This window comes from Trachymyrmex cornetzi, unplaced genomic scaffold (assembly GCF_001594075.2).
Source record: "Trachymyrmex cornetzi isolate Tcor2-1 unplaced genomic scaffold, Tcor1.1 scaffold293, whole genome shotgun sequence".
In the NCBI taxonomy this organism is placed as follows: Eukaryota; Metazoa; Arthropoda; class Insecta; order Hymenoptera; family Formicidae; genus Trachymyrmex; species Trachymyrmex cornetzi.
This window is the reverse complement of record NW_017297618.1, coordinates 233277-258735: the sequence shown is the minus strand read 5'-3', so window position 1 is coordinate 258735 and position 25459 is coordinate 233277. Positions and strand designations below refer to the sequence as shown.

Sequence of the window (25459 nt, the reverse complement as noted above, 5' to 3'; positions counted from 1 at the left end):
TTAACGAGTTACAAAATGTTACATAAGAGAGATTCATTGTTCAGTGTAGAAGCGTCGACTGTGTGAGGTGAGGTGATTATTAATTTTCAAATTATACATACGATAATTTAATCTTTCATATAATTTTAGCTTGAGTTCTCATTGCCACTCAGCTTTCTAACTTTGTGAGTATGTGACTTACCTCACAACAGTAAACGGTTCAATTTTTTAGATGAAAAACGTTGGAGATATCATTTTGTCATGCAATACTCCAATCGTTGCGCTAGGGTGATGAAGATTGCTGATGAAGACCATGAGTGGAAACGTTCAAAGTTAAGATTTACATTTTTAGTATTAAGAAAAATTGCGCTAATTGATAACCAGCGTCGACTCCTATTGCCTGTATTACATATTTCATGATTTTATTAATTGTTCTAATTAAAGGAGTCTGTAAAAACTTATTAGTTTTTTCGTTAATTTGTGATTTATCAAAAGTAACGGTGTTATATATTTTCCATTTATGGATCATACAGGATAAGGTAATAACTTGATCCACCTGGAGTACCCATTTTCACTATTTTTGGACATAAGAAAATATTTTAATTATGGAAGTTGTATGATAAGAAAAGGATCATGATATACTAATAATAATTTTTCTGTGGATAAGAGCGCTTCGGAAAGATTTCAAGATTATCTTTATTTTTTAAATAAAATTATATGATTATTTTTATGTAATATGATTTCTCTTTAATTATTTTATGAAGTATTGAAGTAGAGTTACAAAAAATCAATAATTTACGAGTTATTTTATACTGGCATATTTAATACGAAATAAAAGGTATATCAATAAATTATTAATTTTTTTTATAACTATATCTTAGTGCTTTTAAATACGTATGAGCATATTCAAACCTATAACGGTTAAAGCTAGATCTTGTCAATGCCTAAATAATTCACAGTGAATTAGCTATATCCTGTATATGTACATGCATATATATTATATTTTAGTTATTCAAACTACGCGCTGAAATTTTTTCGGATTTTATCAAACGCAATTAAACTACTGCAATAATATCACAAGTTAAATTAAATTGACAAGCAAATTCTCAATATTCGATTCGATATCATATTATAAGGGTATTAATGTGCTGAAAACCTTAAATAAATTTTTTTATTGCTTTTATTCAGAATAATAAAATGATTTACTTTGTGTAAAAAATACGAGTTTCTTTTTAAAAAATATGCAAAATATACAATTTACAACTACATTTTTAATTGTAATAATTACTTTTTTAAAAAATAATTATTTTTACATCAATTGATGCACCTCGTTATTCGATACATAAAAATATTAAGATATGATTGTGTAAAAGAATGGTTTACGAGATATTTTATTTTTTATGTAAAACTATACTAAAATAAAGTACAAAATACATCATGAACCATTGATTTTTTTATAATTCTACTTTTTATACTTTAATACGTAGAATAACTAGAACCATATTATGTAAATAAAAATTGTGTAATTCCATTTAAAAAATGGAGATAACTTTAAAATATACAAAGCGTCCAAATGCTTCCAAAAAATATTACCAGCATGTTATAATTTTTTCGATACTATAACATTTGTAAATAAAATTTTCATATTTTTAATATATAATAGCGAAAATATTACAAATAAATAAAATTATTGCCCTATCCTGTACACATTGTACCATTCTTTTAAAATTCTGTCAATATTCCGCAAATATTTGCGATTCAACGGGTGATACGATAAACTACTACATTTCTGGAAAGAAAAAGACTAAAAACGAAAAGAAATTGGAGATAAGACCGTTACTACGAAAGGAATGAAGCGAAATGTAATAAGGAGAGTTTAGAATAAACCGAAATCGATGGCGGAACGATCTACAGAGTTCTACAAAATTGGACCAGACACGATAGAGTCATTACGGGACTCTTAAGGGAGCGTTTAATGGAGTCGTCGATACCTGGTTATCGCTGACGTTGACGCAAGTGTAGCACGTTAGACCTGCAACACAGAAAGAGCGTCGAGCTGAGTAACTGCGTCACTGGGACAATCGAGATGGGACGGGGTGAAGACGCGGGCGTTAACTCTTAATTGCACCGTCGCGTCGTGCCGTAGAGATACGGAAATTCTATTTGGGGAAGAAAGAAAATTACAGGGAACGTATACATTCAGGGATTAAACGAGTTTAGCAGTCTAGACATTCAAAAGTTAACAACAAGCCAAGCTACTGAGTTTAAACAAGCCGACTCTACCAGAAAAGGACTTTCCGACGACTTTACCGAAACGGCGTCCTGGAATGGCGTCCTGGCACAATTGCCGTCTTATGGCAGAAGCTAAATTCGTTAATGCAAAGTTACGGCAGTGATTTTACCGTAGCGATAGAGGAAGAGTTAACGCGCGTTGTACACGACGAGTGCAGGAGTGTCATTGACAGGAAGGGTTGCGGTACATGTGCGAAGTTGGTTGAAAGGATAAGCGGTAGTTCGGAGATTAGTGGCGTTCGATTGCAGGATCGGCAAGCTGGGATAAACTCGAGTTAGCCAAGTAAATCATGGTTTTCGTTCGACTCTTTTCTCTTCTCTCTCTCTCTCTCTCTCTCTCTCTCTCTCGTACTCCTCTTCTTCGTACTCTCTATCTATTTTCTACCGAACGTTTCCGTTCATTTTTCGACGGTCCAGCACCGATACCCACGATAGATGTCTTCCTCGTCCGCGCTGACGCTCTTCAGTCCCTCCCGCCGCTTCGCCTCCTCTTCCTTTCCGTTTCCGTTTCCGTTTCCGGAGAGGACGTTTCTGCCGCAAGTTTCCGCAGCCAGAAGCAGCCCGACCATCATCCACGTGATCATTCCTCACATCTCTGGAACGACAGAAATGGGGTCGTGCGTTACTTACATAAGTGACCTCGAAAGGGCATTAGGGAACGCCAATTACTCGGAGGGTGGAGGAGCATTAGGATTATAGTTGGTGGGAGAAAAACGACCCGACGAGAATTTTAATTCTGATCGATCGTGCCGCGACGCGAGGATTGCGTCCCTCGGGAAAGAGGTGGCAAAGCGGCTCTACAGTCGCGAATGTTCGCATTCTCGTCGCGCATTTGACATGAAATGTTGCTGTCTGATTCCCTTTCTCATTCTCATGCTGACATTGGACATTGATCTGTATATTGGACGAATAAAGCCAGTGATTGAATGACTTAGAGATAAGAAAGAATATAAATAGAATATATGAGTTTAAATAATAATAATAAATATTTTATTCTCTCTCTCTCTCTCTTTTGAAACTATTTCGCCATAATATTAATTTTAATATTAATTTTTCTAAAATTGTGCTATGAATTTTAAACGCGTTCTGAATAAATATACGTGAAAATGGTGAAAACGTTTCTTGGTGAAGAAACCCGACAGTCAATTCAATATTCGGATTAGGAATTACGAGAGAAATTGCGGAACCGAATGTCGACAACGAATGTGCCCGATTTAAAGCGACGTCTCGTCGACTGCGGGTGCCTGCCGTTTGCGTATGTGCCGTCTGCCAATGGATAGTCTGTCTCGCGTGGATGTACATACCGGTCCCGGGATGTCGATCAGAGCCCGATTCTAGGACACGGGCGACCTATCGGCGGACGTCAGTTCCGTGCGTCGTATTAGGGTCTCGACGAGTCAATGGATCGAACGTGGGACCTTTCGAGGTAGATAAGGTCGTGTCGTGGCTTTCCTCCCGGGGGCGAACCAGCCGCAAGAAACGCTTTCGCGATGACAGGCACCCTCTAATCGAAGTAATTAATTCTGAACTGCATGATCAGGATCTGCCAACCACTTTCCAATTTCAACGTAATCAGCGAACTTCGCGAAACTATTATTATTTTTTGCTCACTAAGGATTGCCTGCTATAACCTGCCAAGTTAGGTTACCACATAACGAAACTTAATTTAGTTTATCGTTGTAACGTGATAACATCTTGAATTTCTTATGTCACATGAAGAGAATAGTTTTGCTAAAGTATCTAAAAATTTACGTAGTTTGATGATCCGACAAAATTATTTTCAGATCTGTACCTACTTAAATTTTTTAATGCTTCAGCAAAATTGTTCTTTCCGTGCATATATTATGTACATAGCAAAATGTATAACAAGAGATTGAGATTAAAATATCTCTGCGTAGAAGTTAAGCGCATATTTTAATATAATTAATCAGCACATTATGGCTTTTGAATGTAATAGAAACTCTTTGATACAGTAATTACAATTTACAAGAAATATCATTAAAACATGAAGCTTCTATTGATGTGTATTGTTATTGCTAGTTTATACCATCTTAAGTTTGATCGCGCGTTTTATCGCTCCAATTTAAATTCATTCTTGTAAGAGGGCTTATGTCTCACGCTCTCTTGGCTTGCTGATGTTCCCATATCCTTGCTACTCTTCCACTTCTGAATACTCTTGAGTTTGAACTCTCTTAACGGAGTTGTTAATTATACACTTACTAACTTTGCTTTTATCCGTGCTCCACTTATTCGTAAAGTTTGGTGCTCGACGATGTATATAATGCACTGTATTTTTCTTCCTTGTTCGTTTCGCGACATGACGAAGGAATATAACTTTGTGGTAAAATGGTGTTTTTATGTGTATCGTTCCGAAAGAGCCAGCCGGAGTTTATCTTTCGTTGCTTCACTTCGTTTTAATTAGTTCGAGTAGCTGATGGAAAATTGTGCAAAATGTATATAAGGTAGACTTCGCGCAATATGCAATACACTTGATTCACTTAAGCGGTACACTTTAATTAGGAGTCCTAAACTATCCAACATCTCGTTTGCTGAAAGTAATACCATTGAAATAATGAGAGATTTATGCTTGCTTTAAACGCGCATTTCAAACTCGTTGCTCGATTTTCTGCTGCTCAAATCTCAAAGTTTAATTATTCAGAATAGACGGAAGTGAGTTTTACGAAATCCTTTGACGTTATAATTTGGATACTGCTTTGTAAATATGTACAGACTTGGTTGACGTATTTCTGCGCATCGCCTCGAATTCTTGCATAAGTTTTCTCCAGTTTATGCAAAATAACCATGCATCAAGATAAGAAAACCGTTTTATGTAAAATGGCTCGCGCGGAAATACACGTCACGAAACACCTGTCGCGTGTAAAACTTTTTCGCGAGCTTGGCACAGCACTGGGTGACAAAGCCTGCCATTTATTGGCCTCGTCTGACAATGCGAATACTTTTCCTCTCTTATATCGACATACAATGGTATTGTACCATCTGATATATATCGGCCATATTTTCACGACTGTGATTCACGTTTTAAAACGTTAGTTATTGTTTAGAATTAGAGTAATTAGCTCGATTCGAAATAAATTGCTTGTGTCTATATAAAGTATCTACCCATCAAATTAGAGTAATTAGCTTCATTTGAAATGAATTACCTATGAAGGTATTCTATCGATCAAATTGCTGGTTATCGCGCGCTAATAATTTCAGTTAGTCTCGTAAACGGGACGTTGATCGAGTAGTTATGTATATTGCCTATGCGCGCTATGCGCGTGTCTGGCTTTTGATCGAGTACAAACGCATTTGGCGTATCGGATTACGAAGGAAGCTCTATCAATTCTAGAAAGCGCAGCTTCGACGCGAACAGAATTCCAAATGGCTTAAAACTCATAATACCACTCATTATAATCCAGGGTAAATTATCGGGGATTAAATAAATTCGAAACAGAGGAATAAATAAGAGCGATCGCGTTAATCCCGTTAAATGATTACACCTATTGACTTCGAACCTGCCGAACAAATCCTCATCGAACAGTCATCACGTGTATTTAATTACCAGTGAAACCAATTAATAAAATAGATCAATCGACGAAAAACAAAAATGATGTTTCATCTCGTCTCGTGTGAAAGCTATCGACGTGACGGGGAATACTTTTTTCCGTAAAAACAAATGCCAATTTAATTCCGCATCAATCATGATGGCTCCCACGTTCTCGAACTCCGATTAGTTTAAAGGGGAACTATTTTCCAAGAGACAGTTTTTGCAGAATGCTTTTGGGAAGCAGTGAAAATTCTGTTCCATGATTGAACAGTTAAAAAGTCGGAATGAAATCAATTTACAATTTTAATACTAATTAATATTCTAAAAGCAATTTGTGACATAAATACAATGGTTACAGAAGCGTTACGCGCGTGCACTCAGGATTATAATTTTCAATGATTTCCATGTTCAAATTTCTAGATAACACCAAAATGGGTTTATGATTTCCCTTTTAGGAACATAAATAGTACAGAACGTACAGTTGAAATTATTTTATTGAAATGTATTTAATTCCTATTCGAAATTACATATTTAAATGTAATACTTTTTTACACGAAATGGACATTTCCGGTGTAATAGCGTAATGTAGGAGAAACGAATGAGGGGTTTCAATTATCGCTGAATAAATGTAAAACGTGGATAAAGTTTTGCGTGCAAGAAACACGAAAGGACGGAATCGAGCGAAAACGTAATTACCGCGTCGATAATATATATGCGCAAGAACGGTATTTAAATTATTCACCGATTTAAACGCGACAAGCAAAGCTGCTTGGATACGATCGGATTTTCTGATTACCCCCCCAGACAGACTAAAGTTATATCCATGTTTTCTCTATTAACGGCAGGTAATAGCTGGCGCACATTTTCGGTGTGTTTTCTAAACATTCGTAGTAATAGATCTGGATAATTGGGATAACTCATGCCGCGTTCTAAAGCCCCTATAGCTTCGGATGTGGGCGGATAGGCTAAACGGATGAACAGATTCACGCTGCGCCGCGCAAACGCGTCGCAAATTGAAGAAAAACAGATCGATAGTAATCTAATGTTACATTTTCTACCCTTTTAACGTGTTATGATAATATTGTCTTGAGTATATACGTGCATTTTGTACCAAACAGTGCGACACAGTTAAATGATATCTGAGAGGTCCTCTTTAATCCAAAAGCTGTACAAAACCGAGTGAATTTCCATACGTAGTCCTTGACACGTTTTATACACACGCACACACACACACACACACACACACACACACACACACACACACACACACACACACACACACACACACATATACATCCGACAGCAGATAGTGTGACTTTATTATATATCGCGTCACCGTGCAATTTGCCTTTAGTCAATGTTTGTTTACCTTTATCTTTACGCATCCATTTAGAATGGCAACTATGTTCATGTCAAATGTACTCTTGGGATGTTCGCGACTCGGACCAGCAGAGAACAAAGGGAGTAAGTTACAAAGTACGTTTACATGTGGCGAATTTCGCACCAGTGCGCGTATCACCACGAATTCGTCAAAGCGCTTCAACGTCCATTGTTTATCCGCGCGTCCAACCGCATGCGGTTTTCTATCTTTCTGCAGAAATGATCGACACAATCCACAGACTTTTAGAAAATACGACATTCCGGGTCGAGAGTCGACCGGATTTCTCTTGTTATTTATTCGATGAGAGTTGGAGACGTTTCGCCGAGTTTCGTGGTAATCCCAGCTGTATCGTGCCACGAAGGCATTCGAGACGAGGGCGAAACGAGGGTGGAACGAGGGTTAAAGTGCAGGAAAGGGACGTGGACCAGCGAACGATACGGTACGGTGGTGCGATAAACATAATATATTTCCGACCGTAAGAGATACATAGTGGAGAAATATGCTTACTGCGCGAAAACATACGCATTATATAAATTGTTCCTTATGAAGGGGAGAAACGAATTTTTCCATTTACGTTTCCATACAGTGAAATGTTTCGCTTAAAAAATCCACTGTGTATCTTTTTTCTTCATATATCTTTCCTCTAATATTTCATTATTATATACACGGAAAGAATTTTCTAAAGTATCTAAAATGTCAAAAATGATTAATGTTATATCATTCGACGCAGAAATTTCAATTGTGAATAATAAATTTACGCAATATATCATAAAATAATACGAACGATTTTGCTAAAGTATATAAAAATTTAGCTAGATACAGAAAATAATTTTGGACTAGAGTAATTACGTAGGAAACGTGATGAGTGATGCTGTAAAAAATTTTGACAGTTTTTAGTAATCAGTTTGAGCGCCCGAGAGACATAATTATTTTAATAATCCAATAAAGTCATCTTAATATCCGTATCTAACCGATGTGAATCTGGTACCCAACTTTATCAAAAGTAAAAATTAATATCGTAGCGCGTTTGTACCTGTTTGTACTGATCATTATTTCGTTTGTACCTCGAACAATTAAACAAAAAGTGAAAAATAAAAAATGGCCAGCACGCAACTTTAAGATTTTTTAATTTCATTTATGCCATTCGAAAGAGAATCGTTTGTACCCGTTTGCACCTCTTTTATTTTCGTTTATACCTCAAAGAGTTCGGAGATACATGTGCTTTTCAATTTTTGCGCAACCCCTATATAGCAAACTTAGCCAATTTTCTAAATATCGAAATGGAACCAAGAACATTCGAAACAGAATCGTTTGTACCTCAAAGGATTCGAAGATACAGCGCTTTTCAATTTTTACGCCACCCTTATATAGCGAACTTAGCCAATTTTCAAGATATCGAAATGGGCATTCGAAAGAGAATCGTTTGTACCCGTTTGTACCTCTCTTACTTTCGTTTGTACCTCAAAGGGTTCGGAGATATATATTGCGTTTCAAAATTTCGAAAATACGCCAAAAGATTAAGTCGGCCTCCGGGCCCTTTGAAAACGAAAGTAAGAGAGGTACAAACAGGTACAAACGATTCTCTTTCGAATGCCGTTGGTCCCATTTCGATATCTTTTAAAATGGTCGACTTCCCCTCTTGGCGCATTTTCGAAATTTTGAAGTCGCTGTATCTCCGATTCTTTTGAGATACAAACGAAAGTAAGAGAGGTATAAAAGAGTACAAACGATTCTATTTCGAATGCCATTGGTCCCATTTCGATATTTAGAAAATTAGCTAAGTTTGCTATATAGGGGTTGCGCAAAAATTAAAAAGCGCTGTTTTTCCCTTATTTGAGGTACAAACGACTCTCTTTCGAATAGTATAAATGAAATTAAAAAATCTTAATGTTGCGCGCTGGCCATTTTTTATTTTTCACTTTCTGTTTAACTGTTTGAGGTACAAACGAAATAATGATCGGTACAAACAGGTACAAATGAGAAATACAAACGCGTTACGGTATTAATTTTTATTTTTGATAAAGTTGGGCGCTAGGCTCACATCGGTCCGTATCTAGCTAAATTTTTATAGATTTTTCAGCAAAATCTTTCGTATGTATTATTTCATGATATAGTACACTATTAAATTCATAGTATCAAATTTAACTTAATTCGTCTTATTAAATATATCGTTATTTTATACTATATACATTTGATATTATATAGTGTCAAATTGATATTGTATAGTATCAAATATAACTATTATTTTAGTATTTTAGTGTGAAATCATTATTTTAGTATAAAATAACGATATAATTGAGTAGGAGCAGTGCAGGCGATTCACATTATGTTAAATTTGACAGATTTTTGACAAATTTGATTTAACAATGTACGTAAATTTATTAATTATGATTGTAATTTCTGTTGAATGATACAATGTTAATAATTTTCAACATTTTCGCAAGTTCGCAAAATATGCAATTAATTGAAAAGCATTCTTTGGAACTTTTCTATTAATTAATTAGTGATTCGCTCTTATAAAAATATATCTAGTGCGCGAAAACAAACGCATTGTGTAAATTGTTATTTATGGAGGACAAACGAATTTTTTTATTTACGTTTCCATGCAGTAAAAGGTTTCTCTTAAAATATTCGCAGCGTATCCTTTTTTCATGTATCTTTTGTCTAATATTTCATTATTACAGTATACACGAAAAGAACGACTTTGCTGAAGTGTCTAAAAAAGCTAGATACAGATTCGAAAATAATGTTCTTAAACCATCAAAGTAATTATGTAGGAAACATGATAAACGATGCTGCAAAAAGTTTTGACATTCTAGCAACCAGCTTGAGAGCGTCCTTCATAATTATTTTGATGGTCTAATAAAATTATTTTTATATTTGTATCTAGGTAAATTTTTATACGTTCTTCAGCAAAACCATCTTTTTGTATTATTTTTACGATATATATTTGTTGTATTAATTTATAATATAGTACGTTGATTTAATTTTTGCGTTAGACGATTCTATATTAATAATTTTCGGTATTTTCACCGGACAGCCAATAATTGAAAAGTATTCTGCGGAACTTTTCAACTGATTAATTTCTGATTGACTTTTTATAAAAATATATTTACTGCGCGGACACATACGCATTTCGAAATTACTCCTTTTGAAGAGGCAATGATTTTTTCATTTGCGTTTCTATCCAATGAAATGTCTCTGAAATGAAAATAGTCTATTTTCTTTCTCTCATATATCTTTCTTCGAATATTTCATTATTATATTATTTTTTACTGTAGCGCGTTGATTTCTCAATTACAACAGAAATTTTTTCGTCAGATGATTACAAAAACAACAATCTTCAACATTTTCGCAAGATCGCAAAATGTGCAATTAATTGAAAAGAATTCTTTCCGAAACTTTTGTACTAATTGGTGATTGGCTCTTATAGAAGCTTAACGAACGATAAGAGCCCAGTAATTAACCTAACGAGATCCTTTTCTGTAAAATGTTGGATTTAGAAAATTCCGCAAATGATCGTACGGTGTTGGAAAACCGGGATTTTCTTTTAATCCGTTCTGAAAACGTGCGAAAGTGAAGGTAGAGACCGGACGGATGGAGCACGGATGGTGAGGTTTAAAGTAAAAGCCGAAAGTGCGAGGTCGCGCTGGTAACGTGGAAACGTTCGTACTAGATGGAAAAAGGCGTTACTCGCGGATGGAAAAGTATGCGGTTGGCGGGTGAGGACGCGTTGCTTTATTAAATATGGACGCTCACGAGCCGTGCAGGTTACTCTAGGCTCCTCGCACGTACGCGTTCGTTCGTTCATGTACATACACGTGCGTGGGCATGTATACGAGCAAGAATAGCGAGGGTGAAACGTGACGGAACGTATCCTTCCTTCCTTCCGAATCCCGTAATTCGCACGGTGGAGAAATTTGTACGTCGCCTCCCACGGTTTTATCGTGTTTCTTACACGGCCACTCATCTCCGTAAGTGCTCGACGGTGGTGGCACGAGGGATGACGGGGACGAGGACGTGTCCGGAACGGGTCGATGATAAAGCTACCATCTCTCTCATCTCCTTCTCTTGTTTCTCTTCCTGCTCTATCCCGTGCTGTCCCTTCGATTCTCGTCGAAACCCGCGATAGTTCCGAAAGAACCGCTTTCCGAGTAACCGCTCGAGTAACTGCAGTGAAATCACTTTACAACGCGAACTCTCCGTCGAACCTTAAAATTAGATTTGTCATACCTGATTTTCGTTATATCGAATTTTCCGACTATATTGTTATGGACGGTGACGCGAAATTCAATCGAATTTCGCAGTAGGAAAAATTTTATCCTCCCGATATTTCTCAAACTTCCGATACGGTCGCGTATTGGTTCTTGATGAAAGAAACCGTTGGGTCGTCGTTAGTCGAACGTTCCGAGATCTTTTTGTATTCCTTCATTACGCGAATTGCCTCGGGCATTCTGAGAACGCGGGATAACTCGTTCTTTTGCGAATCTATCCTAAACAATCGTTCAAGAATTCGAAGGCGGAGCGCACGGAACGCGCGTGCTGATTGCACGATGCGATCACGGCTCGCGAGCTGGGAAATGGAACGCTGTAAATTGTGTGTGAACAGCAATTCAGGTCTAAAATGCCGGAAATGCAGTCGATTTATTTGCGAAAAATACGTGCGCATTGCTGTAGTCTATCCTATTTGCTTAACTAACATTGCATCTCGACAAAAATATTTTTTATGAAAAAATTTTAATAAATTAATGTTAACTCATAACGCTGCTTTTTAACTCATAATATATCATTGGTACACACAGAAAAACATCATTCCACTGCTAAGAATAATGATTGCTCGGTTTACCTTTTTTTTTCTTTAGTAAAACTTATCTTCAATAAAGAAAATTTTCTTGATAATAATCTTAAAATATATATTATACTACTTTAAGAAAAACTCGTTATCATATACCTATTCAAAACAAGAATTTATTTTCTTTTAAAAAGTATTTTAATGGAATTTTATTGAAGAAAAGATTTTATGTAATAAGCAATTCGAATTTGTTATAATTTAATTGTAAAATGTTGTTAAATTGTAAATTTTACGTATAAGTAAGTGAAATTGAGCGTTAAGCAATGCTTTTAGTGGTCATTAGGCGGTCCAATCTGCCATGTTAAAAGCTAGAATAAGTGGAGATTAGCTTTTAAAAATCCTATCCGTTATATATATATATCAGTTTAAACTCCCCGATGATCAATATTATAATAGAAAGCATGATAAGTAATTTCAATTTTTAAGTAGAGAGAGAGAGAGAGAGAGAGAGAGAGAGAGTTTTGTATTATTTATGTAATATTTTATTTAAATATATATAGAGGAAATACAATTGAATTATATTTATAGATTATAATATTTTGTCATTAAAAGTGAAATGTATAAAGAACTGCATTAATTAAGAATGGCCTATTTTCTTGTACGAAAATTTATGTTGAAAACAATACTGTAATTAATAGAGACAGCATTCTAGGGTTAACAATCTTGATTGAAGTATTAAATTTACTAGGATAGATTATATTTTAAATAAATTTGATGCTTATAATAAACTTATAATAGATTTGCGAATATATGAATTTTTGGAATATTTGAATGAATAATTAATATATATAATACAGTATGTGTATATAAACTTATAATAAATTTCACATTAATTTTTCTACAGTCGTGTACTTTTTAGTCAATGAAAATAAAAGAAATTAAAACCTGCTGTTACGCCATTTACTAAGATCCACAAAACTTGGCTCGTGCTGTAAACTGAAGCCGTAATGAACTTTTCAAGTTTGATAGTATGTGTGAACCGAAATTAACTTTTTTGTTCTTTACACTTGGAGTAAAAGTATCTCTTTGGGAAAAATACTCTTTCTTCACCTTTGGTCGATCGAAGTCACGCGAATCAGTTTCCGAATTGAAATGCGGAGAGATTATTTTTTGTCTATTTCTTCTTTATACTATACTCGTTTTTTTAATACTTCTTCTTAGAGAACACGAGAAGCAAAGCACTAAACGCGCTAAGGACTACAAACGAGACGTGGTATCGATTTTCAATGCTGTCACTCCTTTGAACAGGACCACACAAAAGGCGGAAGAATCAAAATGCTAAAGTGCTCCTTGCTTCGATCGATCGATGTCTCCGTCCAAAGAATAACGAAACTTACGATAAAATAAACCGCGAAAATAAACTGCTTCTCTCTCTCGGAAAATAGATAGAAAGCATCAAAGCACAACATATAAATTCTAATACATATATTTATAAATATGTATATAGTAATTAATGCGTCTCCAGTAGTATGTAATTTTACTAAAATTGTACAACGTATAGTTACATATAAATACGTAGATCGAACCTGTAATAAAATTCCAGGTTGATTCTCGACCGTGTCTGCGATGGCTCTGAAAGAACGAGGCAATAAATTATCTTTTATGGCTAGTCAAATATAATGAATAAAGATGTACGTCGCGCACACAGGTTAATTTACTACCGACGAGTATTTCGAGTGTAGCTTTTCAACTTCGGCCTTTACATTTTTATGGAAATAACAGCCAAGTGTCATTGCGTATCGCTAACGACGGTCATTATCGATCACTATTCGCGCTACCTCACGCTGACTCAAATAAAGAGCGACGTCGACCGAGGGCAAAACTTGCGCCCATTTTGCGCCTTTTGTTAGATCGGAGCAATCTGCAAAAAGCGCGATATCTGCGATGAAAGATTAATACGCGCAATTATGAACTTGGGACGCTGTAAATTAAACAAAAAATCGGACGCCGACAGGGTAGATATCTGTTACGCCGAAAGTAATTTACAGAGTGCACAGGTTTGCCATTATTCGCTCGTAGTTATTCGCACGATGCTCAGCCATAGTGACTATCAGCGTAACGCGATACTTATGACAGTATCAACGCGCGGCATAACGCCGCAGTTTGCGCGAAGCGAAACGACGATAATTATCGGAAAAAGTTAGTATCGTCTGGATTTGGCGAAAAAGGGACGAGTAGTAATGGGCGCAACGTTGCAGCAGCCATCCTACGGTTGTTGAGAGGAGATCGCGCGGCGGTGGCGCCGGTGCCTGAAACCCACTTTCAGTTTAACGCGATTGTGCAAAATCAATTACCGCAGAGTTCGCGTAATATACGAGCGAAGTTTACCGCCGAAAGTGTCCTCTCCTCGCCTAGCCTCGGCGGCTTCGGCCCAAGTTGTCGTGCCCGGCACGATCCCAAACCTCCGATCCTCGGGACCTTAACTTACGAAATTATAGCTGCCCCGGTCACAGATTCTGTGGCCCGCCGCGAAACAGCCGTGGAAACGGCCATGGCGTGTCGGGGCAACCACCGGTGGCGGCGACTCTCCGCGACTTTGCGTTTGCGACTGGGCGTCTCTCTATCGTTAATGCCCGGCACTCCCGCAAATTCCCTTTATCGCGGCACTTGGCCGATACGCGCGTTCCAGACTGCGGGAACACAAGAACGGGGCTAACGATTCTGGTAGTTCGCTTAAACGAGGTGCATAACCGAGCCGCGACGTCCCGCTGATTTCTAAAGAGAATCGGCTTTAATGACAATCCCTGCTTCCTAATCTGCTTTGGTTAATCCTTAAAAATTGGATAAACGTTAACATCGGTTACGCTGCTCGTGCGGTTATTGAGAATATAATGGAGATCTTCTCACACTTTCGCGCCCATGCCCTCCGGATATCGCGGGTCTCGTGTAACGCGGATGTAAAAGGTCGAATAGAGGGAGATGAGAGGAGAGCACGGAGCACAAAACGGCCGTAACGGCCACCGACCGAGGGGGATAGTCGGCAATCTATTTCGTAATTTAATTACGAGGCTGTTACAAATTTGCTTTCCCTTCGACGGATTTTTTTTTTTTTGAAAGCCCTAGCATATTGCACGGATAGAAAAATCCCTTTTACTAATCAAGATTTGAACTTTCATGACGACTAAAATAGAGTTATAACAGCGATACCGGTTGAAAAAGTGATTTTTCCGTCGGAGTAAAATGTTCTCTTTTCGTTGGAACAAACGGGGTCGCAATTGTACCTATCTCAATTTTTAACCTTTTAGAGATTATAAAAAGATCGGAGACGTACTATAGGGAGTGGACTGTAATCTACTTCGGCTTTTCATTACAAGCCTGTTAAAACCTCGCTTTTGCGCTCACCCTCAGGATTCTTTTGTAAGGTGCCATACATTATACGACACACCGCATTTGAATATGGAATTTAAATTTTTTCACTGTAATTAACAACGGTTTAATTAACGACGATTGCAAAGATAAATACAATTCTTTCATCAATTTTGTCTTCGTAATTAAGATCCTTGTTTATTGAACGCGAACACCGAGTTGTTATTTTTAGATTTTGTATTTCTTTTTGCGAGACTCGGATTGTCGTTCTTGTCGAGGTTGGATGTCCGGTACTCAATTTTAAAATTTAATTATGGATCTTGCGCTGGTTCGTATTCATTCGCAGTCGTTGTCGTCGCGTATTTTTCCTTCCTTTGAAAACTCGATGCGTGATGATTGAACAATAGGACCGATCTATATTTGTAAACAAAGTGTTTGCTTTTCCGAATAACGAATTTATGTTATTTAATAACTGTATTTGTGGGGAATATTTAACGTAACAATATCGTCATTATTTTGTCGAATTAAAATCATTTGTTCATTTAACATACTGAATCGTTCTCATTCTCGCATTTCAGATTGTCCTTCCCTCATAAAAGATTGGAAATGTCATTCTGTCCCAGCGGAATACAATCTATTTCGAAATTTAATTACGAATCTGTAACAATTTCGCTTTCGCTGCTACGAGCATTTTCCGAAAATCCGATATGTTGTATTTATTTTTACAGACAACATATGAATTTTTACAGCTGCTCACGAATCATATATCACGTATAAACAACAATAAGCGGGAAGTAAGAATTGAATATCAATAATATATGATTATGAAATCAAAATCCGTTTCTCGTTAAAACGCGTCAGATTTATATCGCTTTCGATATTAAATTTTTCATTGTTTATAAAAGATTAAAGATATTGTTTTATATCAGAGTTGGTTGGCGATCCATTACGTAATTTAATTATGAGCTACTAGCTTTAAAAGGCTTTTGTTACCCCTGTAATAGAACCTGTAAATAAATGAGCTAAGTTTCCTATAATATTTTGTTATACGCTCCTCGTTCTTAGCCAACGAAATCCTTCGTCATTGCTCATCGTCTAACGTACGTCGTCATTGAATTATCACCATTCTTTTTTGTCACTTTTCTGTTACTTATATAAAGGATTGAAAATGCCGTTCTGTGGCAGCGCGTAGCACCGTTAAAGCCGAGGAAAATTTATCGCAACTACAAGTCGCAGGTCGCAGTACAGCCATCCCAGCCAGTGGTGCCAAGGGGTGTTACTTTATTTCATGTAGGCACGTGTGTAGGTAAGTTCCTTGCACACGTGTACGAAGCGTGTAGACGTGAACAGCGAACGTCGTGGCCATGGAGTCCCCATAAATTTAGCCGTAGGATTTCGCCAGGCCCGGAGAAAAGGGATCGGTCCTCTTACCGACGGTAGCCTTAGCGAATTATGTTATTTGATTTAGAGGACTGATAGTCGGCCGAGGAGATCGGCTGCGCCACCGTTGGCCGGAAGTCGATGAAGTAAATTAAACGGGCAGCAAGAGGAGAGAGGATAAATGCGATAGTGGTTGTTTCGGAGGATGCTCTCCCTCTTCCCTTCTCTCTCTCTCTCTCTCTCTCTCTCTCTCTCTCGCTCCGATAATTCTGTCGGGGAAATGGGAAAGAAAAGGGATGAGCTCCAAGCCGATAATTCGGGCACGGTAGTAGATCTGAGGGAAGAGGCAACCGAGGATCCAGGAGAAGAGACCATAGTAGAAGGCGTTGATATCATCTTGAGAACGACGCTTTTAATTAATTGTGGAAATGAAGTTCCGTCCTTCTTCTCTGTTTTTCGCACCTGTATTTATGTATGATCCAAGAAGGCAAAGTACAGATTGCTGTTTTAGTTTTTAAAGATTATCGATCGCGCGCGCGATATAATCTTCTCCTGCGCGCATCTTCTTTTGCAACTTTTATAATTGTTGCGAACTTCGTTTACACGCACCAAGTCACGCGATCAAAGAAGACGGAAAAGAGAGAAATAGAAAGAGAGAGATAGAATACGGATTTGTCTTTTGCGATTTATTCTCGTAGGATAAAACTTGCTGGACGAACTTTCGAATAACTTACGGTCGTCTCCGATAAAATATGCTTTCTGGAGATGAAATATGCGCTGGAAATCCCACTGCTTATCCTCCCCTCAGCAACGAAATGTCCGAAACTTTTTATTTCCTTATGAGCTTTTTATGAATGCTACAACATTGGCCAGATCGGCGAAGTTATTTTCCGGAACAACGACATCGTTGCCCCATGTCTGCAGATCGTATGGAAAAAGAACATACGGAACGGCACAGAAGCGTCTTGCGGAAATCGACGCTTTACGAGCATGTCAGCTAGCTATTTCGTTATCGACGTGAAACCGCGAAAATGCATTTGTGATGCTGTACACGCTACAAACGCCCGCGTGACGTGTTCGCGATCGTCAAAGTACCGCGTTAGGAAAACGGGACTGAGTATACGAAGAGGGTATGAGAAGGCAGATTGCCTTTGACGCGAGCAATAAAGTAACACTGTATGCCTCGCATGGCGCGGTAAACCCCTCCTTTCTACAACTCACGCGTCTGGATCTCGTCATCACTTATATGAGAGGGTAGATGAAACAGAGGCTAACCACGTCTATGTGTGCACACAGTAATATAATGCACCGTACATGCAGGATGCAACTTATCGCGCCTAAAACACTCACGTATGCCTCTCTCGTTCCGTTCTCTTGTTCACTATACATATCGAACGAGTCAGCCCAACCTGACTACTATCTCGAGCAACTTAAGAAGCAATCGCGCGTATGCGGCTATAATTTTAGGAACGCTTTTTGGAAACTGATAATTAGCCGATAATCTCTTTCCGAGAGAACTTTGGTCACGGTCTGGCGACTACTTAATTGTGTGCTCTGCTATTTGTAACTTGTGTTTCCGACCCTTTATATCCCTGTAGCTCACTCGTTCTCCTCGCATCCCCTATCGTCTTGTTCCACCCTAGCTCGCTCTATTCACTATTAACCTTTGTTTCTATTCGCCGACCAAGTTGGTAGAATCTATGGAGTTATCGCTCTACCGTTACTTGAATAAACATTTCCAATTTTGCATTTGTAAACCCGGCTTCTTATGTAAAATATTTCCAACTTTCTATATCTTACGCTGAGCGTTCACCCTTTATTACATACAATGACTTTCCAATCCTTTCCATTGTTGGATATCGAGAAAGTAATGGTTGTCCAATTCCTTGAGCTAAATAACAATTTGTTATTTATTTAACTTTCATTTGCATCAAAATGTAAATCCGTTTCTGTGATTAGTTTCAAAGTAAATCATCCGTATTAACGTACGCACTTAGTAAATAATAAATTAAATTTTAGTCAAATTTAATACATTTTCTTAAATTGTTTAACTCCATTGTTTCAGTTAAATTAACGACATATCGAGTAGAAGCAGTGGCGATTTATAGAAATATGCAACACATAGAAGAGACAATAAGTCAGTTATGATATTAACACATAAAATTGTTTATATCTAGAAACGGTTGAGCTTTCGATTTATGTTTACTAAGGTTTTTTTATTCAGTATAATATAAATATCATATAAATATTGTAGTCTTTTTTTTAACCTGTATAAAAAATAGCATGACACTTGGAAAAAAGTATCACGTTGATAATTTATCGCAATTCTAGCGACATTTCTCGTTAGTTACTAGCAAAGATTTGTATTCTAATTATTTTTAAACAGAGTTTCGATTGCATTTTTTTAAATTTTGGTTTTAGCATAAAAAATATAGAACTCTTTTTTTATTTTTATACTATTTTTATAACTATCATTATTTATTTCATATAAATAGAGCATTGTGCTAACTTCACGGATTTTTAAAAAGAGTTTCGCATTTTTTATATTAAAAAACTAAAGTTGAAGATATATGGCTTATTGACTTTGCGAATCTAGCATGATACTTCTCCTCTAAAGTACAAGAAAAAAATAAATATTTCCACTTTTAGCTACAGATTCCGTTAGTATAACTCGAGTTCTATCAATATATATAATTTTAAAACAAAATCCAACAATTACCAATTTTAATACATTTTATAGGATATTAAAAAACCTATTAAAAAACATATTCAATATAATATACACCATACTAAGTAAAAATAACAATATAGCTATATCATCGTAATTATCTTTGTGTGATAAGTATATATATATAGTTGATATGACTTATTTACTTTGATGTATCAATGTTACCATGTGTGATTTGGATGAAAACTTGGTTGAGGACTCATTTACTAAGCAGCGATTTCAGAAAGCAAAAACGATTTACCACGTATATAATTAAAAATATGTACGTGTGAAGTGCTCATTAGTCTGAACACACATATACACATATTTAGTGTGTGTAGTGAGCCATATTTGCTTTCTAGACTCACAGATGCTAAAGAAGACTTACTATACACAAGTGCAAACATGTACGTCTAACAGTAGCATATGAAAAGTTCGTCATATTGGCATATGAAAAGTTCGTTATATTCTCGTTACAAGAATGCGCTAAAACGCATGAAATTATATACATATATATATATATATCGCATTAATAAAAGAAAAAAATTCTATTAAAAGAAGTTTAACGTATGTTTGACATACATAAAAGTAGAGTAAAAATGACACTTATCTTTATATAATTTTTTAAATGTCGGAAGAAAATATTAGTTTTTTAAAATTGGTAAGTAATATATACGCTTTTGATGCAAACCATTTTACACGGTAATTTAACATTAATTATATCAGCAATGTACAATTAAAAGAAAAGAATGCTCTGCCATAGAGATACTGATAGAGTTATTAGATTTTTGACAATCAACCTCGTGTCATAACCGGCTCTGGTCTCCCCTTCTAAGGATTAAGAATACTATTGTAACTGTGACTTTAGTTTATTTAATTTTCTGAGTCTGCGAAACGTTTCAGCACGGATCGCGCAAGCCGCAGCAAGAGAAGCGCTTATCTTACGGCGTGGATTTTCCCCTTGTTCTTTTTTGCTCTGTAGAGCACGTAGAGGCCTGTGGAACAGGGTAGTTACTCTGCCCTTATATAAATGCTAATATAAATGCTGTATATCGCCTCCCTCTTGGACGATGTATCTTTGATAAAATTACAGTCCCTCTATGTCCTCTCTGTTCGCAGGAACTCATATAGAAAAATTTCTACGGAAGATTTTGCGTGCGAGGAATTTGTTATTCCGTTCCTGCGATGATAAGTCGATGATACACCGAGAATCAAATTTTCATGCAACCTTCTGGTACGTGCTTTGAAAAAATTTTGGCATTGCTTCCTTGCGTTTCAAGCTCGATATACCTCCATGTCGTCGCTACAACGCCGACGTTGATTCCGAAATGACGCTGAAAAATATGTTGACTTGTCCCTCTCAGCTGGAATTTGCCTCCCTCGCGTTTACCCCTGTCTTTTACTCTGTTCGCTTCTGCTCGCGACACCTCTCTCTTCCGTCGGATCTCGCTCTATTCGGATTTCGCTTCCGAGCCACTCGCGCGCGCGGAATCTTGCCGGCGCGCCCATATAAATGCTAATGTTATACATTGACGTGGTATATGACCCGACTGGAAGAAGTTCTACAAATTTTGAGTCGGATGTAATCCATCTCACGGTATTGCGCGCGGCAGTACGATCTGTGAAGATTGATTGGCTCCAACCTTCTGGGATGATTTCATCTGGGCTTTAATTAATGGGTAGGACAGAAGAATGCGATTTCTCTCGGGAACTCTGATTTAGCTTAAATAAGGATATTTAAACGAGAGAAAAATGAGAAATCAAGGTATGTTAACACAATTTCGCTGGAATTATCAAGAGAAGGAAAAAAGGATGGTTTAAAAAAATGCTTCGCTAATGTTACCGTTAAAATTAAAAACTTGAAAATGGACGCCTTGTATTTTTTATATAACTGTAGGACAGCGACGTGGTCGATTTGAAAAATCCTGAAAAATGAATCGGACGAATCTCGAGGTCACACTCTTCAAGTATATCGACAACGCTGCCAACGTCCCCGGCAAATGCAATTTCAAAGTGAAATAGAAAAACTTTTTTTCGAATTATACGGGACAATTGGTGCACAGTCGAGCAATTAAAGGCATTTGAATTTATTGCGTAAATTAAATCAGATTCAGTTCCTGAACCATTAATATACAGTGGCTCGATTTTTGTATTTCTTGCCTTTTTTATCGCGGTCGGTCGAACTTTTTCCGGGAGTTTTGGCGTGAAAGCTATCGTTAAGCACGATCCGCGGATGTATACGCGCTGCCGCACGATCGGTCGATTTGATGCCAACCGCGTGTTGGATTTCGCACCAAATGCGCTGGCTTAGGCGGTACGCATGCATCCATTACCAGCCTCCATGATCCCCATCGATGGTCCAGACTTGAAAAATGACCGGCGATAAAATTTCCCGAGCGCGAAGCGATAGCGCAAAAGAGAGGGAAAAAGGGAAAAAGAAGCAGGAAGAAAGAAACGTGCATCACAAGTAGTTGCACTGACGGTTCAGTTAAAAATCTCGCTCGAAAAATTTCTCCCTGAAAGTTTTCCTCCTACCAACTTTCCTCGATGTGTTTGGTATGCTAGATAGACGAGACGTATCGATCTCCCTATTTTTGATTCGGTTGAAAAGATTCGTCGAGGTCGAGCTCCGAATTCTCACGCCTCACGTAGCTGCGTTTTCTTTATTCTATGACATCATTTGGCTTCCGCGGAGAAACTCATTTTCTTGCCCAAAATAATAGTACTTAAAACTACAGGTATATATCAAAGCGATAACGTTTCCGCAGCATAATACAACTTGGCGTTGCGCATTGCTACTTACTTGGAATATCCCAAACGCTGTGCCGAGGTGTTCATTTGTCCGCACGACCGTCGTCACGATCATTACTCTGTCTCTCTCTCTCTAGTTCCTCTCTCTCTCTCTCTCTCTCTCTCTCTCGCTCCCCCTCCCTCCCCCTTCCACTTCTCTCGAGCAATTTCTTTCCCCGTCTTCCTATCGTCAGTTTTCTTCTTCGCTTTTTTTCTAGGCACTCTCTTTTCCGCAATCTCGAGTCCGCTTTTTGCCACAAATACCGTGTATTACCCGCGTTTAGCTATCGAGAGCAAAGAACCGCGTCGCACAGTAGTGACCTGCGCTATACATTGTAGATGCACACGCATTGTACAAGTGCACGCGTGCGACACGCGCGCGCGCATCTATGCTCGGCTCGCCGCAAATCTCCCGCGGATCTCATCCACGTCGAAATGGTATGGCTCTCCTCTCCCGCGCAGCGAGAATAAGCGTGTCGCAGGTTCGACCCACTTTGGAAGGCGCAATTCCTCGCGGTTCGACCTCTGCCTACTCGGTCGATCGATAATTCCGATCTCGTTGATCGGTAGCTCACCGATATCGTTAGCATATTCTGCTACAACATCGTGTCAAAGATGTCACACGTGCCGGACCGTCGCGACGGATCTTCTCTGGTACCATTGCTGCTTCCGGATGTCATATTCGATCTTGAAGTCGAATCTTCAGTCAGCTAATGACGACGTAGCGCACGTAGACTTTGAGGCCGATCATGACAATCCGTCCCCCGCACTTCTAAACTGCGCTGTTGCGTGCCGCGCTCATGTCACGCTCGCGCTACTGATCGGATCACCCCGAACGTAGAGATGACCTCGTACGTGATCGAGGATGCTGCTCGGCGCACGAGAGGACCATGTGCCGTGCGCGCTGGCGATGCGGATGCTGTGTGTGTGTGTGCGTGCGTTCCAAAACACGTAAAAGAGCGCACGTTCGTGGGAACAAGCGCGTTTACGTGTGCGTTCTCGGAGGCACGTAAGCACCGCGTCGACGCGTCCCATGCGCCGTTGGTGCGAGGGTTGTAGGCCGCCCGCGGTCCAGGCCGCCACGCAGTATACTGAGCAGTGGTGCCGAGAGCCCGGGAGAACCCGCGGGAGCCTGTTCGTGGGTGAACGAAGCTCTCCGAAAATCTGCGAAGATCCTCGATTCGATACACTCGGGGTCGCGCCACCAGCGCGCCGAAGGACACGGATGGACCACCGGGACTACCTGTCGGACCAACAGCATCACCACCACGGAGAGAAGAGCGGAGAATCTCTCGTTTCTCTTGAATCGACTCGTTCGGCTCTTTACGTCGATAAGATTGGCGCAATCGTTCTTTTCTTTTTTTTTTCTTTTTTCTTCTCTCCCTCATTTCTTTCCTTCTTCTTATTCTTCTCCTTTATCTTTGCCGAGCGCAATAAGCTTACGTGTTCTAAAAAGGCAGAAAGTCAAAGGCGGATCATTTTGATACTGTTGGATATATATGAGCGACATATATATATATATGTATATATATGTGCGCGAAAACGTATCAAATTGACGATCCCTCTAAATTTGAAATCACGAGGATTACGCTGTCCGATATCGTCGTAACACCACGGTCACGGGGCGTTAAACTCACATTGGAACAGCGGTGCATCGATTTTGGATTATGGATGTTGCACGGTGAATACTCCGCAATAGGCGACATGCCGCGGAAAAATTCTCGCAGAAAGGAGAGCATCGTCCGTAAATAAAATATTTTATAATCCGCGCGCGCTTATCAACTGCGCAAGCAATTCGCGGAATGCCCATGTCGGACAAACGTTATTGTATTTATTCTGCGATCAGGAAGGATAATCCTTATATATATATGGAATATTATCCGTACCGTTGCATCCCAGATTATTCTACGTCTTTTCGATATTCCGTGTCCGGTATTACGTCTAGAATCAATACCGATCAATGTCTCATACGAATATGTTTGACGTGTCTTATACAATTCTGATTTATACGGAAAAAACGATCTTGTGCTATGAAGTATGTATATAAAAATGTAGTTAGATACAAATTTGAAATTTTATTAAATTATTAAAATAATTATGTAGAACTCTCTTAATCTTTAAAGGATAAGGACCATTTTTTAAATCTTATAGCTTTTCTGTGAGTAAGATAAGTTATAATTTATTTTATTTTATTGTAATTCTCTAATTGCTCTAAGCTATGGCACTTTTTGAGCGTCACTATAGTGATTTTCTTGTAGAGGTTAAACGTGGAAGCAATGTTGTAAAAATTTTAACATTCTACCAACCAATTTTAGCGTCTTCCATAATTATTTCGATGGTTTAAACAAAATTATTTTCAGATTTATATCTAGCTAAATCTTTATGTACTTTAGAAAATTGTTTTCCGTGTATTACTCGTGCAACTGCATTAACATATTTTATACATATTTTTTTCTTACTTCGCACAAAAAACTGTTTGGATATTTTTCTGTTTGATTTTCTGTTATTTTTTAATGTTACAAAGAGCATACCTTCGGATGAGTTATGGGATAGTTATGGGTCGAATTATGGGATTAAATTCGATAGATATGATTATATTCATAACCTGCGATCCCTTTATTTTTACGATTTCGATTTCGTGTTGCTATCGTGAACCAGATCTTTTCGTCAATCGACCACGGCGTGACTTCCAACAATTTTAGAAGCAATCGAGAGGAGCGTCGTTGTTACGGAATACAATCTAGAAATATAGATTCGGAATACTGACTCGCATACCAGTCCTTCGGGGTGAGAAACATTATCCAGAACGAGGTGAATTGATCAGAAAATTATTACCTGATAAATGTTAAGAATTATTCTGCGCTTATTCAATTGGAAATTTAATGGAAATGTATTGATTCGTTCTAATGTACCAAAGAGCCTTCGATTCTTTTGTTTTATCAATATTAGCATTAATGCAGGTAGAACTCGTAATTGATTTTGTAATATTTTTCCCTACTGTCTATTAATACGGAATATAGATTTTCCGTATTAATACTGCATAATTTAAGAATTTAATCGTATGAATCGAGAGAGTATTGAATAATGTAATTGTGCACTATTACATTTAATAGTACAAATTGTTGGAATAAAGTAGATGTGAAAAGATTCAATAAAATTCAGAGTAATAAAATTCTTTTCTCTTATCCCCTGACAGTTTGTACTCAATAAGGGCGAATTCTTGGC

The 25459-nt window shown here is 37.9% G+C and overlaps 1 protein-coding gene across 1 annotated transcript in view; it reads right to left on the bottom strand.

Annotated features, from left to right (window-relative positions):
* Positions 1-23314, bottom strand: part of LOC108762298 (uncharacterized) — a 30443-nt gene extending 7129 nt beyond the window's left edge. Inside the window, exons 1-3 of the mRNA XM_018509232.1 lie at positions 22248-23314; positions 2702-2866; positions 1971-2011 (exon numbers count right to left, since the gene is read on the bottom strand). Of these exons, the coding sequence (XP_018364734.1) occupies positions 1971-2011; positions 2702-2855 (195 nt within the window). The 5' untranslated portion in view covers positions 2856-2866; positions 22248-23314. The remainder of the gene's footprint in view (positions 1-1970; positions 2012-2701; positions 2867-22247) is intronic.
* Positions 23315-25459: the final 2145 nt, after the last annotated feature.